We start from the raw sequence: 18,820 nt of genomic DNA, 5'->3' as shown, positions 1-18,820 counted from the left end.
ATGGACTTTACCATCTTGTTTGGAATCACAGATCTCCCCCGACACCCACCATTTTATGGAATTCACGAGGCCTCTAGAGGTTATGGGATTAGCTCCCCGACCTCCTCAAATCCAGGCTCTTCCTGTTGTCCCTTCCTAGATGCTTAAGCCCCCAGAGCCTGGGAGAGATGGGGTAAGGGTTGGAGCACTGGCTCCCCGCTGGGAGGTGGGCAAGGGGGAAGGTCTCAGGCAACAAGAACGTGGGGCAGGGCAGGCAGAGAAGTCGGGCAGTAGCGGGCTCCCCACTGGCCTTCCTTCTGGGTCACAGCACAGAGGTGGGGTGTAAGCAGGAGGCAAGAGCTGACGTCCCAGAGGTGGGGAAGCTCCAAGGTGGTGGCTTCAGCCTGGGAGGGTCAGCAGGTGACCTGGTGAAACCTCAGAAGGCTACATAGAGAGGGAGGGTGGGGAGATGGTAGGGGAAAGGATGTGCCTGGACACCAAGTGATGCAGATGGCCTCACCTTTCCATTCAGAGAAACTTCCAGTGGGACATTTAAATGTGTGGTGGAGAGCAGAGACGCAGCACTGGGAGAAACCAGCTCATGGTCTGAGGCAGTTGGAACCGGCTCCTGACTGAAGTCGGAGGTCCTGGTTTGCTCCCGTTTCTCCCTCCAGGTCTACTGAGTCATCTGAAGATCTTTGGGTCCCACGGTTTCCCATCTGTGAAGTGGGAATGGTGGATGACAGGGTTTGCAGGGTCCCTCTACTCTGATCCTCGCTGATGTTCACTTATAACAGGAGTCTGACCTCACCCTGCAGGCTGCCGTGTGGGTGACCTAGTAGGGCTTGTTCTCCAAACCTGAGAGGTTGAGGTTGGGAGGGAGAGCCCCTGAGCTCCGGGCTGAGCTCTGAACTGAGCTCTGAACTGAGCTCTGAACTTCCTGCAGGGATTTACCCGAAGTCCAGGACACCACAGATCCCAGTCCCCTGTGCTGTGCCTGAAGAAGCAGGTCGTGATGGACACCAGGTGAGTCTGGGTGTGGAGTGGGGACCATGGGTGCCATCCTAACTGCTGAAACAGATAGACAGACTCTGGCTGCAGGCTTCCCTCACTTCGGTCTCAGGGGTGTATGGCCAACAGTGGGTCCCGTGGCTGCTCTAGGGAGCTCAAGGGCAAGTCCTAGCCCGGCCACTGACCCCTTGGTCACCAAGGGCAAGTCTTGGGCAAGTCTCCTCCCTTCTCTGAGCCTCCTGTCCCTGTGTGTAAAATGGGGATGCTGGACTAGATCATGTCCTAGGCCCTAACTGTAAGTCTCATAATCTGAAGATCTTGAACTCCTTGATTATCCTTTCTGTGCGTCTACTTTCTCACTTGTGAATGGGGACATGTGTGTGAAGGAGACTAGAAAAGGATGCCAACCCTCTATTCCATATGCACGGTGTGTGCATCTTGCTTGGTCTCCCACCATGTCTCTGAAGTAGGCTGGACCAGGCCAGTGGCCCATCCTACAGATGGGAAAACTCACTAGGGCTCCATGGAGCTCTCTGGGTGAATGGGAGAGCTGAGGACTGGCAGGCCCCCGGGGAACTTTGGCCCCTGGGACTTGCAGGGAGCTGGGAGAAAGGAGGAGGCCAGATCCTTAGAGCAAAACATTTCCAGGACACTGGAACCGTGCCTGCTGGAGGGAGCTGTTGGAGTGTCGGGGATGAGCATCCCCCTTGGGAACCTGAAGGGGAATCAAGGCACCCTTGGAAGCATGTGGCCAGAGGAGCTCATCGCGCTGGGGCCTGGGGAATCTGCCTGGCACGTGGTCCTGAAGAAGATTCAGGAGCTCTCTGATTCAGTACGGAGGGAGAGGGAGGGAGGGTGGGGGTGGAAGGGAGTAGGGAGCAGAGAGGGTGAGTCTCAGTCCCTACTTTGGTGGACAAGAAATAAGACTTTCTGTTTCGTGGTTCTATAGCTCCGTTTACTAGGTCTTATTCCAAGGCTCAGTTCTGCTGGGGGTCATGGAATAGTTTCTCTGACCCCTTCTCATACCTCCCATCACCCCGTGGAATTGTAATTGCCCGGTGCCAGGCTGTGTAGCGGAGGGTTGGAGCCGTCTTGTCCCCGCTTTGATCCACAAAGATCATTGTTGTCCTTACGTGTTTAAAGAGTTAGAAGATCTGGGGTCAGATCCTGTCTTTGCCCCGTACTCGCTGCATGACCTTGAGCCAGTGACTTCCTATTTCTTTTTTTTTTTTAAAAAAGATTTTATTTATTCATTTGAGAGAGAATGAGATAGAGAGAGCATGAGAGGGGGGAGGGTCAGAGGGAGAAGCAGACTCCCCGCCGAGCAGGGAGCCCGATGCGGGACTCGATCCCGGGACTCCAGGATCATGACCTGAGCCGAAGGCAGTCGCTTAACCAACTGAGCCACCCAGGCGCCCCAATGTGACTTCTTATTTCTGAGCCCTTGTTGTCCCATCTATAAAATGGCACTAACACAGTACCGACCGCACAAGGTCATCGTGAAGACTAAGTGAGGCACCCACCACCCAGCCTCCCCTCCCTCTTTCCCGGCGCTGGCAGGACCACCGAGAGCCCTTCGTGGTCGCCAGCCTGGGCGTACTGGCCAGCCGCCATCAGGCCTTCTGCCGCGCCCTGCCGCGGGTCTCACCCTTCTACGCCGTGAAGTGCAGCAACAGCACCTGGGTGCTGAGCGTCCTGGCCACCCTGGGCACCGGCTTCGACTGTGCCAGCCAGGTGAGCCTGTGCCCGCTGCCGGGGGCCTCTTCGCGGGCCTGACACTTCCTGGGGGCAGGAGGCCAGCCGCCGGGGATCTTGGAGTGGGGCCCACGGCACCTAGGACAGTGGCCGAGACAGGAAATACTCACTTGATTTTGAAGGAAGAAATGAATGAACTATGGGGGCTCGACCTGCCGCTGGGCCGCGTGACTCGGGCAGGCAATGGGAGCCAGTGAGTGGAAGGGCACAGGCTTTGAGCCACAGGCCCCGTTCCTGTCCCGGCACAAGTCATTTCACGCACACCGCAGGTTCTTCCTCTTTAAATGGGGCCAACTCTGCTTTCCTGAGAGTCATCCAGAAGCCTAAGTGGCGCAGATGTGCCCAGCGCAGTGCGAGGTGCAGAGGAGGGATTCAGCCAAGGGCAGCCCTTTGTGCTCATGCCCCAGGTTTCTGGCCCCGGAGGGCCCCTGGTGCGGTCCCCCCCATGCCAGGTGGAGCTGGAGCAGGGGCTGCGTCTGGGCGTCGCCCCTCGCGCATCATCGATGCCAACCCCTGCAAGCCTGTCTCCCACATCCAGTACGCTGCCCGCCACGGGGTGTGGCTCCTGACCTTCGACAGTGAGGAGGAGCTGAGCAAGGTGGCCCAGCACCACCCCAAGGCCAGGTGAGACCAGCGGGGTGGGGCAGGCAGGTGCAAACAGAGGGGCCGAGGGACAGCAAGCCTGGGGCCTCTGCCAGTGGAGTTGGGTCTCTGCAACCAGATGAAGGTGGTCACCATGGGGTGACCTGGGAGAGGTTCAAGGAGCAGAGTACAAGCATTTGGGTCAGTGGGCCCAGTGACTTCCCTGGTGCACATCGGTGCCGAAGAAATAGCGCTTATATCTGCATAGACACTGGGCGGAGCCTGGCATTAGGAGGTCTAGGGTCCCGCGACCTCACGGAAAAAGCACTCACACTGGAGTCAGGTAGACCAGGGTTCATGTTTCAGATTCATGAGCACATGCTGTGTGGTCTTGGGAAAGTTATTTAACATCGCTGATCCTGTAATCTGGGGCCTACAGAAGGTGTATGTATAATTTTATCATTTTCCTGCTTTTTCTTGCCTGGGCAGAAGTCTCTAAGTGGTGAGTGTTTTCGTTCCTTTTGGACTCAGCAGCTGGAGGAACTAGGCAGGGACAGGTGGGAAGGTGGAGAAAGATTGGGGACAGGGGGGCGGGTGAAGCATCCAGGCCTCGGGGCTCACGTGTCTAAAAACCCCTGGCATCTTTTGCACCCTCTCCCAGGCTGGTCCTCCGGCTGTGGGCCCAGGACAGCGAGAGCACATTCCCCCTGAGCGCCAAGTTCGGGGCCATCCTGGAGGTGTGTGAACATCTGCTCAAGCCTGCCAGGGCCCTGGGGTTGGCAGTGGTTAGAGCCAGGTGAGAGTGCTGGTTTTCCCTGCCCGAGAAGCATGGGTCCTGGTGTTCACTGCCAATCTCCAGTCTTTGCCCTCTGGTCAGCCGTGGCCCCTCTGGGCCTCAAGATACTCCATTTGTCCTCAGCAAAGAAGCTGGGTCTTATCTGGGACTAGGGCAGGGCAAGCAAGGCACCCACCTTGGGTGAAAAATGTAAGGGGATGCCAAAAACTTAGTACTCTAGATAAGTAACATCTTAATACAGTATTTTAAATTAAAACTCAAGATTAATGCAAAAACCCATGATGAGGAAAATATCAAAATTTTAAATTAAGACAGGATTGGAATTCCTGACTTTTCCTTTTGTCCTGAAGTCCAACCACTGTTACCAATTTTACTTTTATTTAAAATTTCTGTGTTTCATTCGTTGGGGATGTTTTTGCATCAATTTTGCTTCTTAAAAATATTGCATTAAATGCTATTTATCTTTTTTTTTTAAAGATTTTTTATTTATTTGAGAGAGAGAGAGAGCATGAGAGGGGGGAGGGGCAGAGGGAGAAGCAGACTCCCCGCTGAACAGGGAGCCCGATGCGGGACCCGATCCCGGGACTCCAGGATCATGACCCGAGCCGAAGGCAGTCGCTCAACCAACCGAGCCACCCAGGCGCCCAATGCTATTTATCTTGATGGCTCAGTATTTTGGCACCCCCTTAAATTTTGCACCTGAGCCGAGGGCCTCCCCTGCCCCCCGCTACACGGCCTGGATTGGTTCCTCAGCCCGCCTACTTGCAGGAGTGGGGGGGGCTGGGACTTGGGGTTCTGATCACAGGCCCTCTAAGGAGGGGAAGGGGAACCCTGCAACCGAGGCACTGGGAGGCGGCAGCCCAGAGAAGTGACTGCCGTACGACCGTGAGCACCCCAACTCAAGGCCGGTCACGGGCGATGTGTGCATCTCCGCGGACCCCCACACGTATATCCAGGGGTGCGTGTTTGTACGGGCGGCCGTAGTCACGTGTGTCCCGGTGTGTGTATCCGTACTAGTCTCCACATTTTACCCGTGTTGGCGTTTCGGAATGTCCCCCTTCTTAGGGACCCTTACGTTCCCGTGTGTGTTTCTCCACACGTCACGTGACCTGCGTCCAGCTTCCTCGTGGGCTCGAACCGCCAGACGGTGCGCGCCTTCACCCAGGCCCTGGCTGACTGTCGGCGCGTGTTCGAGATGGGCCTCCTGGACATCGGAGGGGGCTTCCCGGGAGAGGAGGGCTGCGAGCCTAAGAGGTCAGAGAGGAGGACCAGGGGGAGCCTGGGCTGGGTTCGGGGGACGGTGTGCACGTGCTTGCATGTAGGGGGAGCTCTTGTAACTGAGTCAGGTGCATGCATGTAGCTGGGATGTGTCTTTGTTGCGAGGTCTTTGTCTGACTCAGTGCACATGGCCTGTGGGCACATGCGAGCATGTGTGAACGTCTGGCTCCATGTCTGTCTTTAGACGTGTTACTTGATGTCCCTGAGCTGCAGTCAGGTAGAAGCTCCCTGTGCCCCCCATCCAGGGACCATCCCATCTTTGCTGACCATGTATTGGTTTCAGTGGCTGGGAATTCAGACATCTCAGGGTGCTACAGTCTGTACCCCTGCTGTGTGTCCTTGGGCAAGTGACTTCCCCTCTCCGGGCCAGTTTCTGTTTCCTCCCTAGTAAAGTGGGGATGATAACACCTCCCCACTGTGCTATTATGGAAACGAAGAGGGATGGTGCATGTAAAGCCCCGACATAGGGACTGGTCATATCAGGGTCTGGGTCTGTCCCTGCAGATGGCGAGGGTGATCAATGCTGTCCTGGCCCAGGACTTCCCCGTGGGGAGCGGTGTGGAGATCATCGCGGAGCCCGGACGCTTCTTCGCGGGGTCTGTCTGCATGGCGGCTGTCAACCTCATTGCCAAGAAGGCTGTGCTGGAGTCTGGTGGGGGGGCCAGCACTGGGGGGAAGGGGGGGAGGGCACTGTGCAGACGTCGCTGGGCCCTGCGGAAGAGGATGGACGGAGGGTCTGGGCTCCTCCCCCGGTGCCTAATTAGTGAGAGGCAAGCTGTGAATCGGGAATAAGAATGAACCTGTTAGTATCACTATTGTGTCTTCTCAAGTACACTGGGAGGTAGAGAGAGCCAAGACAAAGTCCTTTGCCCTTCCTGAGCCGCCCATGAATTTAGATCACATTTATGGAGGCAAAGTCACAGAATACAGCTCATGAGAGCACAGACACCACTGTGCTCCCGACGTGCATTTGAAATTCTTCCAGAAAGTGCTTTCTAACAGGTGCAGATTCTTACAATGAAATATGCACTGAGTCAATACAAATTCTTACAACAAATATAAGAAGGCCACATTGTCGTTGTTGTGGCCTAAAGGTTAAGGGTGACATCTAGAGGGTGACAACTGAAGTTGACCATCATGGGAGAGTTATTAGATTGTTATTTTTGCAGCAGGAGTGGGGTGGGGTGGCTGTTCTTACACAATGAACGAACCAGAAACTCGATTTCATGATGAGATGGAGAGTACGAATAGATCTCACCACTCTGTTCTGTGGCTCTGTGATAACTGACATAAAAATATTTATAAATCCCGGTAATCTCCTCCCTTATCCTTGTTGTGCTGGCCCACACAGCTTTTAATCCCAAAGGTGCTCGTGTCAACTGATTTCATTTCCCCACAAAGTGTGTGGTTAAAGAATTTTGGGATACGCAGCACAGGATTTTAGCCATCCATTTAACGGAAGTCCAAGTTATAAGTATTTGGGGCTTATTATTTTTATTTCCACAATAATAAGAGCTGCTAATAATTAAGTATTCTGTGGGAAATACCTATTTTGTCTCATTTCTCTCAACAATCCTAGGGGGTAGTTTTGGGTCATTCCCATGTTACAGGTGGGAATACTGAGGCTCAGGGAGAGGAAGGAATGTGTCCACACAGCACGGTGAGTTAGGGGTGTAGCAGGGCCCCCCATTTGCCTGGCTGAAACGCTGGTCACTCGCTGAGCTCTCGGCCTTGAGGATGTCATGGCGAAGTGGCTTAGGACACCCAGGGCCGGGGTCCCTGGAGACAGGATCGGTAATGGCAGCTGTGGGGGAGGGGAGGAGATGGGGTGACTGACACCAGGGAGAAGACAGTGGGGAGAAGACCCAGAGGGGGGAAAAAACAATATTCAGAAAGATGTGAGTATCTAAGTGGTAGCTGGAATGCCTGTGTATAACCCTGAGTTTAGATTCAAGAAAGCAATATTCTGCAGACTAAGTGGTTGCGAAGAAACTGGCTTGGTAGTAGGACATGGGCACTGTCCCAAAGGGAGCAGTTTTTACTCACAGTTCCCTAGAAACAGGGGACCTGGTGTGCCTCGTGGGGCCCGGGGGGAAGCACGCAGGTGGGGCAGGGGCAGAAGGATCGAGCAAAAAGCCAGGGTGAGAGACTCCAGTGTGGTTTTCGAGGGCAGGAAGGGGTGAGGTAGGTAAGCTGGCTGGGCAGAGGGAACAGCGGGACCCCAGAGGACAGGCCCCAACCTGGTATGGGGTCAGGAAGACTCCTGGAGCAGAGAGCAGGAGTTCTCCAGCCCTGGGCCGCGGATTGGGGCCCCTCTGGAGGGTTCCACGCTTGGGCTTGGAGGGTCGGTGCTGAGACTGGCCATGCGCACCTCAGTGCTGCCCTCTCCCCGCTCCCAGGAGGCCACCGGAAGCTGGTGTACTACCTCAGTGAGGGCCATCTTCCTCAGGGAGGCTGTCCCCAGGATGCCCCTTGTGGTGAAGGTAAGGGGGCCCCATGTGGCTCAGGTACTCCTAGTCTCTGAGGCCGCTGCCTACAGCCCCCAGTCCCAAGAGGTGGGGATCGCCGTGGCAGGCGGGGAGGTGAAGGAGCTCCGACTGTCGATGGCTTTGAAGATCGCCACACCACATGCGTGTTCAGGGACGCGCACACGGGTGCCCTGTGTCCTTGCATGTGCACTTCTGTGGGGGGGGGCGGCTGACGTACAGGTAGGTGGGGGTACAGGTACGTGAGTCTGTAGGTGTGCGTGCGCATCTGTTCGGCTCTGTGTGTTTCCATGTGCATCTCTGCACGCACGCGTTGTGTTTCCAGAATCCTTGAATGCTGGTGGTGTGGGAGACTTAGAAAGGAGAGATTCTCAAACTTAGCTCCACATTAGATCACCTGGGGAGCTTTAAGAGTCCCTAATGCCCAGGTGATGCCCCAGACCGCTGAAATTGGAATCCCAAGTGGGTTGAAAGCCTGGCCTCAGGCCTTCGTGAAAACTCCCCAGGTGATCCCGATGGGCCGCCAAGTGTGAGGCAGGTATGTTGAGTGACAGTTGAATAAAATCCTCCCATTGTGTAGGGGAAAACCGAGACCCCATCTGTGCCCGGGCAGGGCGGGGCTGCGTCACTAGACTGTAAACCCCATGAGGGCAGGGTTGAGCACAGTGCCCAGCACATGCGGACCGCTCGCTCCTTGGTCACCGTGGGTGGCTGTTAAGTGTCCGTGTGGGTGCCTTTCCTGCTGGGGCCCTGCGGGCGTGCCTGGCTGGCCCCGGGGAGTGGGCTGGGGGGACCCACTGGGGCTCTTCCTTCTCTGAGTCCCTGCTCTTTGCTCCCTGCACGAGTTCGGCTCAGAGCCGCCCCTCTTCCCCTGTACCCTCTACGGTCCCACATGTGATGCCTTTGACAAGCTCTTCCTAGGGGAGTTGCAGATGCTGGAGCTGGATGTGGGGGACTGGCTTTTCTTTCCCTCCATGGACACTTACACCTTCACCATGAGCTCCACCTTCAATGGCTTCCTGCCTGCCTCCGTCTGCTAGGCCATGGAGCCCGGGCTCAGGTGTCCGCAGGGGGAGACAAGGGGCAGGGCATGGAGGGGATCGCAGCAGGATCTGAGTTTGGCAAGGAGAATGTGGCTAAGCTCTGCAGCCCCAGGCCCAAGAAATACCCTGCTCCCCCCACCGGCCCCAGCAAAGCCCAAAGTGTCTGACTGACCTTTGACGCTGGTCTCTGCCTTTGGTGCTGACCCTGTCGTAGCTGCTCCCTGGGTAAGTCCAAGGTAGCCCCCCTGGGTGGCTCTGCCAGCTCTGAGATGTGCACACCTTTGAGGACAGAATCAGGCAGCCCTGTGGCCCCGGCTGACCCTCAGCCCCTTGGCCAGGCCCCCACTCTGCTGTGTTTGCCACTGCTCCCCAGTTTCCTTCTCAGATGTCCCCTCCCTACCAGCTTCAGGGTCTCTCACAGGCTCGGGCCCAGGGTCCTCCCTCTGCCCAGCCTAGGGCTCTGTCCCCGAGGTGGGGAGGGGGGGAGTGTCTCTAGAACCTTTCTTTACTGGCACATCCTTTCCACAGGAGCTTGCTGGGGACAGCACCTTAGGTTGGGAGGCGACCGTGGAAGTGCTCCAGACGCCTTGGTATGCCACATGGGGAAACGCAGTGGGGGGGGGGGGGGAGGCAGAGAGGTTTGAGTGCTTCTGGGTGTGATGAGGCAACTTCCAAGGTTCAAAACATTTTCTCCCAAAGTGGGCCTGACTGAAGTCTAGGTTAGCTCCTCAGGCAGCCGCCCCCACGCTCCCTGCTCCTTACCCCCCAGACCCTGGGCGGGGAGGGCTGATAGCCTTATGTCCTGACAGCCTGTGCACCCCGAAGGCTATGTCCTGGACATGAGGCAGCCTGCACGGACCAGTACCTTCCTTTCGTTCAGTTAGTGACCCCTGTGCCGAGCAGGAAGGTCTGCGTGAGCTACGGCGCCCACTCTCGTGGTGAGAATCCTGGCTCAGACGGGCCGGGAGTGACTCCAGGCTCCCCCACATGCCCACAGGGGTGTCAGTGCCTTGGTTTCCCCTCGGGTATTAGTATCCCCCTCACTGGGTTGTTCAGAGGAGTAAGTCCAATAATGCAAATCCTCAAGCAAGTTCAGTTCACGTCCAGGGCCCTGCCTCCGGCTGCCCCTGGTCCCAGGCCTGGCCCACTCAGAGAAACCCCCCCCACTGCCCCAGGGTCTGGGGGTCCTCAGGGAGCAGACATAGCCTCTGGCCACACAGCTAATGGGCCAGCCCTGGGGGTGCGGCGACCTGACCTCAGTCTTAGAAGCCTCCAGCCTGGGAGGTTGGAAGGACAAGTGTGAAAACAACCAAGTCCAAAATAGGATGGACGCTACTGTGTGTCCTCCATAGGCATGCTAAAACTTTAAAAACAGTATTTGGGAGGCGCCTGGGTGGCTCAGTCGTTAAGCGTCTGCCTTCGGCTCAGGTCATGATCCCAGGGTCCTGGGATCGAGCCCCGCATCGGGCTCTCTGCTCAGCGGGAAGCCTGCTTCTCCCTCTTCCATTCCCCCTGCTTGTGTTCCCTCTCTCACTGTCTCTCTCTCTCTGTCAAAATAAATAAATAAAATCTTTACAAAAAATAAAAAATAAAAATAAATAAATAAAAAATAAAAACAGTATTTGGGGGGCTCTGAGCTCGAAAAGAAAACAGTCCTACAGCGAAGGAAGTTGGCAGAGGCGAGGGCAGGGACATGTCAGGATGACTACCCACATTCCTTCAGCAGGTGAGGGTCCAGAGGCCGAAGCCGCCCACCTCCTGTGTCCTTGTTAAGCTTCTCCGTTCGCTGACCCCCAGCCTCCGCGATGGTCCTCCCCGTCCGCCAGAGTCAGCCCCACCCATCTTGCTGCTGCCTCCTCAGCTCAGCTAACACCAGAGGACTCTCCCAGCACCCCAGGACTAAGGAGAATTGTCCCCCAGATACGTGAGAAGGGTTGGGCTCTGGGGGCCACCCCAGAAGTCTCAGACAGCCTGCAGCCTGTTCTCAATTCACCTCTTCCCAGTGCCTGAAAATTGGGGGTGGAAACATCTACCCCAACCGCCCCGCCCCCCAAAGTATCTGGAAGCACAAACATAAGTGGGCTTTAGGGAAGATATAAAGAGATGTTGGTGTGTTTTGTGTTCTGTGCTTTGCCCTCTGATGCTGTAACTGTGGTTGTCCATCCATTCATCTATTCATATCCACTGATCCCTCCATCCCTCCATCCATCCACCCATCCCTCCATCCATCCACCCCTCTATCCATTCACTCAGCAGAAATCTGAGGGCCTAGTGTGTGCCTGGCACTGTTCTAGGCCCAGGTAACACACAATGAAAATCCAGGCTCGTGGAGCTTACCTTCCAGTTGGGAAAAGACAGCATAAACAAGCACATACATATATAACAAAGTACACGCTGTGAGGGAAAATAAAGCAGAGCCAGAGGATAGTGAATAAAGGAAGATATGCTATTTTAGGCAGAAGGACCAGGGGCAGCTAGTCCGGGGGGCCCAGGGGTGCACAGGAGCAGAGACCTGAGGGCAGAGAGTGAGAGGCCGTGTGGTCGCTAGATCAGAGTCCCAGGCATTGCAAACCGCCAAGTCCAATGCCAGGGATGGAGACTGTTAAAAAAGAAAAAGAAAAAAAAAAAGGCAAGGGGCTGCTTGTGGGTGAGCAGAGTGAGTGAGGGGAGGTGCTGGGAGAGGAGGCAGGGGGAGGCCTGGGGGGTGATTTGTCAGGCCTCATGGTAAGGCAGGGCTTTGACTTTGTTGTGAGCTGGAGGCAAGGCCCTGGAGGGTTTGAGCAGATCCATGCAGCGGGAATGCAGAGAGAATCTGAGGGGGCTCCTGCCAGTTTGGGAAAATGATGGGCAGTCAGGCTATTGGTGGTGAGAAGTGGCCAGTTCAGGACAGGGTGGACAGGTTGAGTCAAGGGGATCTGCTGAGGGACCAGTTGGGGTACCTGGAGCAAGGAGAGGAGTCAAGGATGACCCCAGGACATTTGGCTGGAGCAGCTGATACATGAACAGGGACGCTGGGGAGGAGAAGCAGATTAGGAGGGGTGAAAATCGAGAGCTCAGCTTTGACAAGTCAGGCTGGAGCGGTCTATTCAACCTCCAAATGGAGTCACACATATACAAGCCCTGGGTTCAGGGCCAGGGCTCAGTATGGGGGATACAAACATGGGCAGTGTCAGCACCCTGAGGACTTGACATCCCTGGGGCCTCCCAGGCCAACCAGGAAGTGAGCATAGCCAGAGAAGACATAAGGCACAGAAACAAGGGAAACATTTCTTTTTTTTTTTTTTTTGAATTTTTTACTGTCAAGAGAAACATTTCTTTTTTTTTTTTTTTTAATATTTTATTTATTTATTTGAGAGAGAGAATGAGAGAGAGCACATGAGGGGGGGAGGGTCAGAGGGAGAAGCAGACTCCCTGCCGAGCAGGGAGCCCGATGCGGGACTCAATCCCGGGACTCAAGGATCATGACCTGAGCCAAAGGCAGTCGCTTAACCGACTGAGCCGCCCAGGCGCCCAAGAGAAACATTTCTAAGAGGAAGTGCCCAACCATCAAATACCGCCCAGAGGTGGGTGCGGTGAGGGCCAAAGGTGGGATTGGGAAGAGGAGGTCACTGGTGATCTTAACCAGAGGCTTGGTGCAAGGGAAGGAGGAGGTTGGTGGAAGTGGGGTCCCGAGAGTGTGGGTGTGGGCCACCCTCCTCCAGGCAGTTGTGCTAGAACTGGCAGCAGCGGGATGGGGAGGTGGCTGGAAGAAGAGCCAAACCTTGGGTGGGTGGGAGCTCGGACAGCGCATCCCAGGGAGGGAGGCCCAGCACACTGTGGGCACCGCAGGTCCTTGGGAGAAAGTGGAGTTCTCTTCTGACTGGTTCTCTTTTCTCAGTGAAAAAAGAAATAAGGTCAGGGCTGTGAGGGAGGGGGCAGGAGGGGGCCTTGGTGTTTTGAGGAAAGGGGCAGAGATGGGGAAGTCCCAAGAGCGGGAGAGTGAATGGGCCAGTGAAATGGGGTTCGATTGCCAGCACAGGGGACCACCCAAGGTTTGTGGGGGCCAATCTAGAGCGAGGTGGGCCATCTGATGTGTCGGTCTTCAGCCATGTTCAGCTGCACGGGAGCAGGTGCACCATGGTGGCTGTGGACATAGATGGGCTGGAGAATGAGGTGCTCATGGGGGTCTCTGCAGGTCCAGGCTCCAGCTGGCTACCCCAAAGCCCCTGCAGTCCTCAAAGCCCTTTCATGACTCCACATACTGTTCTTCCACAGCCATATCTGCTGGAGACTCAGAACGACCGGGTGAGCTCACAATGACGCCCACTTTAGAGAAGTGAAGGAACCTGGGGCACCAGGGGGAAGGGGCAGAGCTGGTATTTGAATTCACACACCTGATCGGTGTTCTCCCTTCAGGGCAGCAGGGGTGTGCATGATTTGTTTAAGAAAGTCTTGCATCCCAGAGGGTGATAATAAACAAGGTTAGCAGTTGGGGGATTAAACCTCAGGTGTTCCGTGCCTTGGAGGCCCAGGTGTTGTCACGTTCAACTGTAGTGACTTGCTGCCACCCACTGGCCACTGGCGGTGTTGCACCCAGACCTACCGCGCAGGATTTGCTTCGCCGACCAGAGATTTACTGTCTGGGTCCAACAATGCCTTGTTGAAAGGATCAGGTAGGGCGCCTGGGTGGCTCAGTTGGTTAAGCGACTGCCTTCGGCTCAGGTCATAATCCTGGAGTCCCTGGATCGAGTCCCTGGATCGAGTCCCTGGATCGAGTCCCTGGATCGAGTCCCGCATCGGGCTCCCGGCTCAGCGGGGAGCCTGCTTCTCCCTCTGACCCTCTCCTCTCTCATGCTGTTTCTCTCTCGCCACTCTCTAATAAATAAATAAATAAAATCTTAAAAAAAAAAAAAAAAAAGAAAGGATCAGGTAGGAGGTCTCACCCCGCCCCCCGCCCCGCTTCCCCCAGCTTTAACAAATGAGAAAACGGAAATCAAGAGAGGTGACTTTAAAATCCCATCTGCACTTGCGGACTCTATTCTGCTCAGATGTTGATTCATTGAGTAAGTATTCGTGGAAGACAGCGTTTTAGGCACTGGGATTCAGCAGGAAGTAAGGCAGGAGAGAGCATTGCTCTGGTAGAGCAGCCGGTTGGGGGGGGGGCGTGGCAGACACTAAAGAAGTAAACAAACCAAATGAGAAATGGTGATGGGTGCTATGAACAAATTAAAAGAGAGAGTGGCTGCAGAGGATTTTAGGGAGATGACATTTGAGGAGAGACCTGATGGCCGAGAAGGTCAGTGAAGATCCTGCAGGAAGAGGGAACAGCACTGCAAAGGCCCTGAGGCTCTACAAGATTTGGGCAGGTTCCAGATCCAGTGGAGCCCTGTGTCGCCCAGCCCATGAGAAGTGCAGCGGTCAGAGCTGAACATTGTCAGGAGGGTCATGCCATTGACCTGCTCTCAGTGAGTCCACAGCCTCTTGGCCCCCACCTTACTCACACAGCTGACCACTCCGTTCTTGGAGCTCTTCCTCTCTTGGCTTGTGTGAAACCAACCTCCAGCAGCAGGGAAAGCTAAGATTATTCTCCTGTGACAATTAAGGCTTAACCTTCCACATCTAGAGGTTTCTCATTTGAAGGAACTCACTGACCTGTCTAAAACGAGAGCAGGAAATACTGGCATGTGGAGTCCAAGGTCAAAATTGACATTTCCGGGACCTGGGATAGGAGCATGCAGGAGAGAGTTGGTGGAGGTGTATTCAGCCTTGTTTGTAGCTGCTGCCGAATTCTAAGTGTGTGTTTGTGACCCTGTCTGCAGCTAATGGTGAGCCACTCTTGCAAATGTATTAAATGGTTAAGTTTTTAAACTCGTTTAAAATGAATATTTACAAGTTTGTATACATAGTATGAGCATGCATTCTTCAGATCCTATTAGTGGTGTTCCAAGAAATAATAAATTTTTGGAAGCAAAATAAGTCCCTAAAGTGGCAATTTCAATATGTTACTTAAACACTAACCCAATCGTGTTAGCTGGCATTCCCCAGGGTTTGAATATTTGCAATAGGCACCAGTTCTTTGTCAAGCAAAATATTCCATCATTAAAAGAAAGGAAAGTTGTATGAAGCAACGTGTACCCTAATACCCAACTTGAAGCTGTGTTTGGACACACAGTGCATTCAACCAGCATCAATGCAAAATGAAATAAGTATCTCTACTTCTGAAATATTTATCATAAAAACGAAGCTCAAGGGCAACATGTGTTTTAAATTTTCATTTTAAGAGGTACTTTTAAAAAGTAAACATTCATGATATTATCATTCCATTTTTAAAATAATTTTTATTTGGCATTTGCCTTGAGTTAACGTTCCCCTTTTTAATGTGTTTATTGTCAAATGTCTATATAAGGTAGAGATCGTTTTTACATGTTATTGAAATATAGCATCTTGTCATATTATATTGGCTCATTATAATAATAAACACATAGTTTAAACTGTTTAAACGCATCATTTTTAAACAACAAAACTCTGAAATGTTTGGTGTAGCCCTCTTACAGAAAAATGTTCACCGATTATTATTATGGTCAATCATTATTTTTCAAAACACATAAAGTGTTAGGAAAAATACGACATAATGTATGATTTAAGGAATTTCTGAAATTTTCCTGGGATTCTGATATCTCATGCCCAAATCCCAAAGATTCATATCTGTTGGGAATTTGGAAAGGCTTTTCAATGTTCTAACATCTCTCGTCTCTGCACACCATCCCATCTCAAGGCCACTGCTCCAATGGCCCGACCTGTGTCGTCTCTCAGGCGCCTCTAACTCACCCTCCACGGTCCTTGGAAGGGTCTTTCCAAAGTGAAAAAGGCCTGTCCTTTCTCTGTAAAATCCTTCCCTGGCTCCCCAACACCATCGCCAGTGTTTCTTAAAATGCATCCGGGGATGACTATCTAAAAACATCTGGGAGTTTCTTAAATGTGGCGGTTTGGGGAGCCTCATTCAGGCACAATGAGTCAGAATTTCTGGGAGATGAAGCCTAGGGATCTCTGCACATTTAACACATCAAGTTCAACTCTATTTACAGCCTTCTACCCATTGTGCTATGGTATATTTCACTTCTACATATGTTATTAACCCGATAGGACGTTTCTATTACTGTTTTACAGACAATTATTTTATTTTATTTTATTTTTTGAAGATTTTATTTATTTGACAGAGAGACAGTGAGAGAGGGAACACAAGCAGGGGGAGTGGGAGAGGGAGAAGCAGGCTTCCCGCTGAGCAGAGAGCCTGATGTGGGGCTCCATCCAAGGACCCTGGGATCATGATCTGAGCCGAAGGCAGACGCTTAACGACTGAGCCACCCAGGTGCCCCTATAGACAATTATTTTAGATTTACCCACCTATTTGTTTTTTTCCAGTGCCCTTTATTACTCCTGAAGATCTGTGCTTTCATCTGAGATCATTGTACCCCAGTCTGAAGAATTTCCTTTAATATTTCTTGTAGTACAGGTCAGCCAGCAATGCATTGTCCCAGCCTTTTCTGTGTACAAAAATATATTTGTTTCATCTTAATTCTTAAAGAATTTCCCCCTACCCCTGGCATAGAATTCTAGATTAGCAGCATTTTGCTTTTTTTTTTTTCCTGAGCTTTAAAAATGTCATGACATTATCTTCTGAATTCATAGTTTCTGTTGAAATGTGCACCTCAATCTTATTGTTGTGTCTTCTTTTACCTAGCTTTTAAGATTTTCTCTTTGCCTCCATTTTCAGCTGTAGACAATGATACATCTAGGTGTGGTTTTCTTTGTCTTTATCCTGCTCGGGTTTCACTAGGCTTCTTGAATTTGTGGGTTGATATCTTTCAACATTTTTGGAAAATTATAAGTTATATCACTTCAAATAATGCTTCTGCCCCAGTTGTCTTTTCTCCCCTTCTAAGATTCCAGTTATGCAAATGTTAGACCTTCTGACTGTGTCCTGCATATCTGCCTTTTTGCCCCCTGTGTTTCAGCATAGGTATTTTCTGTTGAACTGTCTTCAAGTTTGCTAATCCCATCTTTTATCTTGCTGTACTCTGTCTTCTGTTAAGCATATCCAATAAGTTCTTAATTTCAGGTGTTGTATTTCTCAGTTTTAGAATATTTGATTATTTTAAAAAATATCTTCCACTTCTTTATTGACAATCTCTATTTTTATTTATTTATTTTTTATTTTTTATTTATTTGACAGAGAGAGACTCAGCGAGAGAGGGAACACAAGAAGGGGGAGTGGGAGAGGGAGAAGCAGGCTTCCCGCAGAGCAGGGAGCCAGACGCGGGGCTCAATCCCAGGACCCTGGGATCATGACCTGAGCTGAAGGAAGACACTTAACGACTGAGCCACCCAGGCGCCCCAACAATCTCTATTTTTTATCCACTTTGTCAATCTTTCCTTTTATGTTCTTTTTTTTTTTTTTTAAGATTTTATTTATTTATTTGAGACAGAGAGAGCACATGAGAGGGGGGAGGGTCAGAGGGAGAAGCAGGCTCCTTGCTGAGCAGGGAGCCCGATGCGGGACTCAATCCCGGGACTCCAGGATCATGACCTGAGCCGAAGGCAGTCGCTTAACCAACTGAGCCACCCAGGCGCCCTCCTTTTATATTCTTTAACATAAAGTTCTTGTCTACTAACTCCAATATGTGGATCATGTGGTTCTGACACTATTGTCTATTTTTCCTCTTCACCACCAGTCATGTTTTCCTGCCTGTTTGTATGTCTAGTAATCTCCAATACATTGACATTGTTCAAATTGTAAATTATCCCAATATGATGAATGTGTAGTGACATCTTATTGTGGTCTTCATTTGCATTTCTCTGATTGCCAGTGAGTCTGAGCACTTTTTCATATGTTTATTGGTCATTTGGTTTTCCTCTTTTGTAAAGTGCCTGTTTCAGTATTTTAACCATCATTTAATTAGGTTGTATTTTTCTTATTGATTTGTAAGTGTATATTAATTGATGTATGTTCCTGATAACTTGATTCATTTATCATTATACAGCTGTCCTCTCTACTCCTGACAGTTCATGTTTTAAATCCACTTTGTCTGATATTAATATATGTGTGCATTTTATTAGTAGACCTCACCCAGAAGAGACTTCTGCTTCCCTTACCTAATTTGGAAATTACACTGTTTTTATTGTTTTACTGGTTATCTTAGAGGTTATAAGCTGCACACTTCACCTATTCAAGGCTAGAATTAATCAACATGTTTACTCCAAGACAAGACAAAAACCTTTAAAAAATTTAATTACATTTACCCACCTCCTGACTTATTTATCATTTTTGTCATGTATTTTAATTCTTTTTTAAAAGATTTTATTTATTTGAGAGAGAGAGAGCATGTGCACAAGCAGGGTGAGGACAGAGGGAGACAGAGAGGCAGACTCTCGCTGGGCAAGGAACCTGATGCTGGGCTCAATCCTGGGATTCATGACCTGAGTCGAAGGCGGACGCTTAACCAGTTGAGCCACCCAGGCGCCCCTCGTGTATTTTAATTCTATAATGATTTCTGTTTTAAGCACCACAAGACATTATCATTGTTTTATACAGTCATGGTTCATTTAGATCTGCCTATTTGCCATTTCATTACTCTTCATTCTTTCTTGTATTTTTTATCTCTTATCTGGGCTTTTTCTTTCTGCATAAGCCTGCTGGTGGCATAATTTCTCAGTTTCTCTTTGTCTGAAAGCGTCTTGATTTCATCGTCATTCATAAAATGGGTTTTCCCTGGGTATGGAATCCTAGGCTGTCTGCTGTTTTCTTTTAATATATTGAAGATGATCCTTCTGCTGTCTTCTCTCTTCCACTGTTGATCTTGAGAAGTCAGCTCTCAGTCTCCCTTGGTCCTTTGAAGATAATCTATCTTTTT

General features: G+C 51.5%; 1 protein-coding gene across 1 annotated transcript; it reads left to right on the top strand.

Moving 5' to 3' along the window:
* The first annotated feature begins 1,668 nt into the window (after nt 1-1,668).
* Nucleotides 1,669-8,927, top strand: LOC123860406 (antizyme inhibitor 2-like). The gene is given in 10 exon segments (XM_045899127.2): nt 1,669-1,822; nt 2,551-2,724; nt 3,198-3,228; nt 3,231-3,369; nt 3,989-4,123; nt 5,243-5,423; nt 5,906-6,053; nt 7,801-7,840; nt 7,842-7,884; nt 8,733-8,927. Coding segments are annotated over 10 exon segments (1,224 nt in total). The 5' UTR covers nt 1,669-1,684.
* Nucleotides 8,928-18,820: the final 9,893 nt, after the last annotated feature.

This window comes from Mirounga angustirostris, unplaced genomic scaffold, assembly GCF_029215605.1.
Source record: "Mirounga angustirostris isolate CCGP_5_RB_7025 unplaced genomic scaffold, mMirAng1.0.hap1 SCAF_4, whole genome shotgun sequence".
NCBI lineage: Eukaryota > Metazoa > Chordata > Mammalia > Carnivora > Phocidae > Mirounga > Mirounga angustirostris.
Note: the sequence above shows the minus strand (reverse complement) of the source record. Positions and strands in the feature narration are given on the sequence as shown.